This window comes from Gordionus sp. m RMFG-2023, chromosome 1, assembly GCF_954871325.1.
Source record: "Gordionus sp. m RMFG-2023 chromosome 1, tfGorSpeb1-WG-v2, whole genome shotgun sequence".
Taxonomy (NCBI): Eukaryota; Metazoa; Nematomorpha; class Gordioida; order Chordodea; family Parachordodidae; genus Gordionus; species Gordionus sp. m RMFG-2023.
Genome location: NC_088775.1, coordinates 35766500 through 35768920, shown reverse-complemented (window position 1 = coordinate 35768920; position 2421 = coordinate 35766500). Strand labels below are relative to the sequence as shown.

Below are 2421 nucleotides of genomic sequence, written 5' to 3'. Positions count from 1 at the left end.
ATTTAAATTTTTCTGAAATTACTTTACCCTCTTCCAAAATCGATTCCTTTCCACGAATTTCCACAAAATTGACAGTTCCCGTATTCACCAAATTATCATCGTTTTTTAAATCAATAAATTTCTCAAATTCCTGATTATTTATTATATTTACTTCACTATTTTTATCTGAAACATCAGGTTCCTCCTGACATATTTCATCCTTAAAAATTTCAACATTTTCCTGAACTTTTCGAAATTACTTACCAAATTTTTAATTTTCTTCCACCTCGTTTTTTTATTTTCTAAAATTTCCTTTTTCTTAATATCACTAAGTTCCATATCACTAATTATTATATTTTCAAATTCATCTTTTTGTTCTTCGAAATTACTCACTAAATTCTTAATCTTATCACGTTTCATTATTTCATTCTTCCACATTTCCTTTTTTCTATTATCACTAATTTCCTGATTATTAATCTTTACATTTTCAACTTTAATTTTCTCAATAATCAGATCTTTTTCCATTTTATTTTCCATCTTATCGATACCCATTTCTTTTATAGAGATTTCCGGTATTCTAATTCTTTCATTATTTTTATTTTTTCCTCGAAACATATTCCAAAAATTATTTTCTAACCCAAACTTTGATATCCAAGACCATCCCATAATAGCACCAATTTTTTCTTTTAATATCCACAAATCCAAATATATTATTTCTTCATTTACCAAAACCGGTAAATTTACCCTTCCCACTACCATAACTTCAGATCCATTTAATTGTTTTATTCTCATTTTATCTTTAATTATAAATTTATTTGGCCATAATTCCTGAAATTCATCATACCCCATAACCGAAATGGTTGCCCCTGTGTCTAATAACATCCATATTTATTTATTCTCTATATTAATTTTAACCCATGGGCATTGATCATAATTCCTACTATCCTTCAAATTAAAGATAGGTAAATTACATATTTGATTTTCTTGATTTAAATCCTCCAATATATTTTTACGAAACCCATAATTCTTATTATCATTTACTCCCTTTTCCATTTTTATTTCATTATCATTCAGTAAACCTGTAAACATAACTTTATGATCCAATATATTCTTTGATGACACTCCTCCTGATGTCTTTACTTTACTATCATACAGTCATTCTACTGTACAATCCTTCGCATAATGCCCAATATTTCTACATTTATAACAAGTTACATCCGCTCTGTTATTTCTTTAAACATATTCTTCTGTTCATTTCCTACATAGTCTACCGCTGGAAACGCTTTAGAAATTCCCTGCTCATTTTTATAACAATTATCTTTATTATGCCCTAAATTCCCACAATTTTCACAAGAAATCACATTTTTTTTGTTCCCATTTACCAATTTATATGCCGGAACATAACATTCTTCCGCAATATGTCCTTTATTTCCACATCTTTTACATATTTTTGGTAATACTCTTGGATTTACTTTAGCATTACATTCTCTGCTTAAATGCCCAACTTTTCCACAATTATAACATTCTTTTTGACTTTTATAACTTTGTTCTATCCTTTTATTTACATTTTTATCCTCCAATTCCTTTATTTTTATTTTCATTTCTGCCATTTCTATTTTCAGTATTTCTTCCTCTTTTCTCTTTAATTCAATTTTTTCTTTTTCTTCTTTTTTCTTTAATTCCATTTCCTCTATTTTCTTCTTTTCCGCTTCCCATTGTTCTCTCATATCTTTTTTCAATTTTTCAATTTCTATTTCTCTCTTTTCCTGTTTTATTCTTTTAATTTCATCATTTTCTTTTTTCCTATTTTCAATTTCTATTTCCTTTTTTTCTTGTTCTATTCTTTTAATTTCATCATTTTCTTTTTTTCTATTTTCAATTTCTATTTCCTTTTTTTCCTGCTCAATTTGCTTTAAACATCTTATTCTATTTGTTTATTTCCATTTTTCTTATACCATAAATATCCCACAATCCATAAAATTATTATCACAATTATACTCGCATATATTTCTCCCAGTGCTAACTCTTTAAATTCAAAATAATTTTTAGTGGTAATTATTTTTCTATTACACATTTCTTTAAATTTTTAACTATTTATTTTTTTTTTAATTTCAATTTTTTATATTATAGTAAGCTTATTAGTAATTTTATTAAAAATTTTTTTATTATTTTAAAAGTAAAACAATAAATTATAGCCATAATTATTAATATTACCAAAAAACAATTCATATAAATTTATATAAAAAAAATATTTTTACCTTTTTTTTCGATTTTTTTTTTTATACTTTTCGGCCTTTAATCTATATAATGGTAGTCAATGGTTTTCCGCCTAACCTAATTACAAAGTAGGTATCTTTAAATATGCACGGCACCACTGTGGTGATCTCTTTATGCTTAGTGGTAAGACTTACGGATTTTTAGTTAAGAAAAACAACGTACACA

The 2421-nt window shown here is 25.7% G+C and overlaps 1 protein-coding gene across 1 annotated transcript; it reads right to left on the bottom strand.

Moving 5' to 3' along the window:
- Window positions 1-1190: 1190 nt before the first annotated feature.
- On the bottom strand, window positions 1191-1706 carry LOC135924715 (uncharacterized). The gene has a single exon (XM_065459824.1). The coding sequence runs from the start codon at window positions 1704-1706 to the stop codon at window positions 1191-1193; it is 516 nt and encodes a 171-aa protein (XP_065315896.1).
- Window positions 1707-2421: the final 715 nt, after the last annotated feature.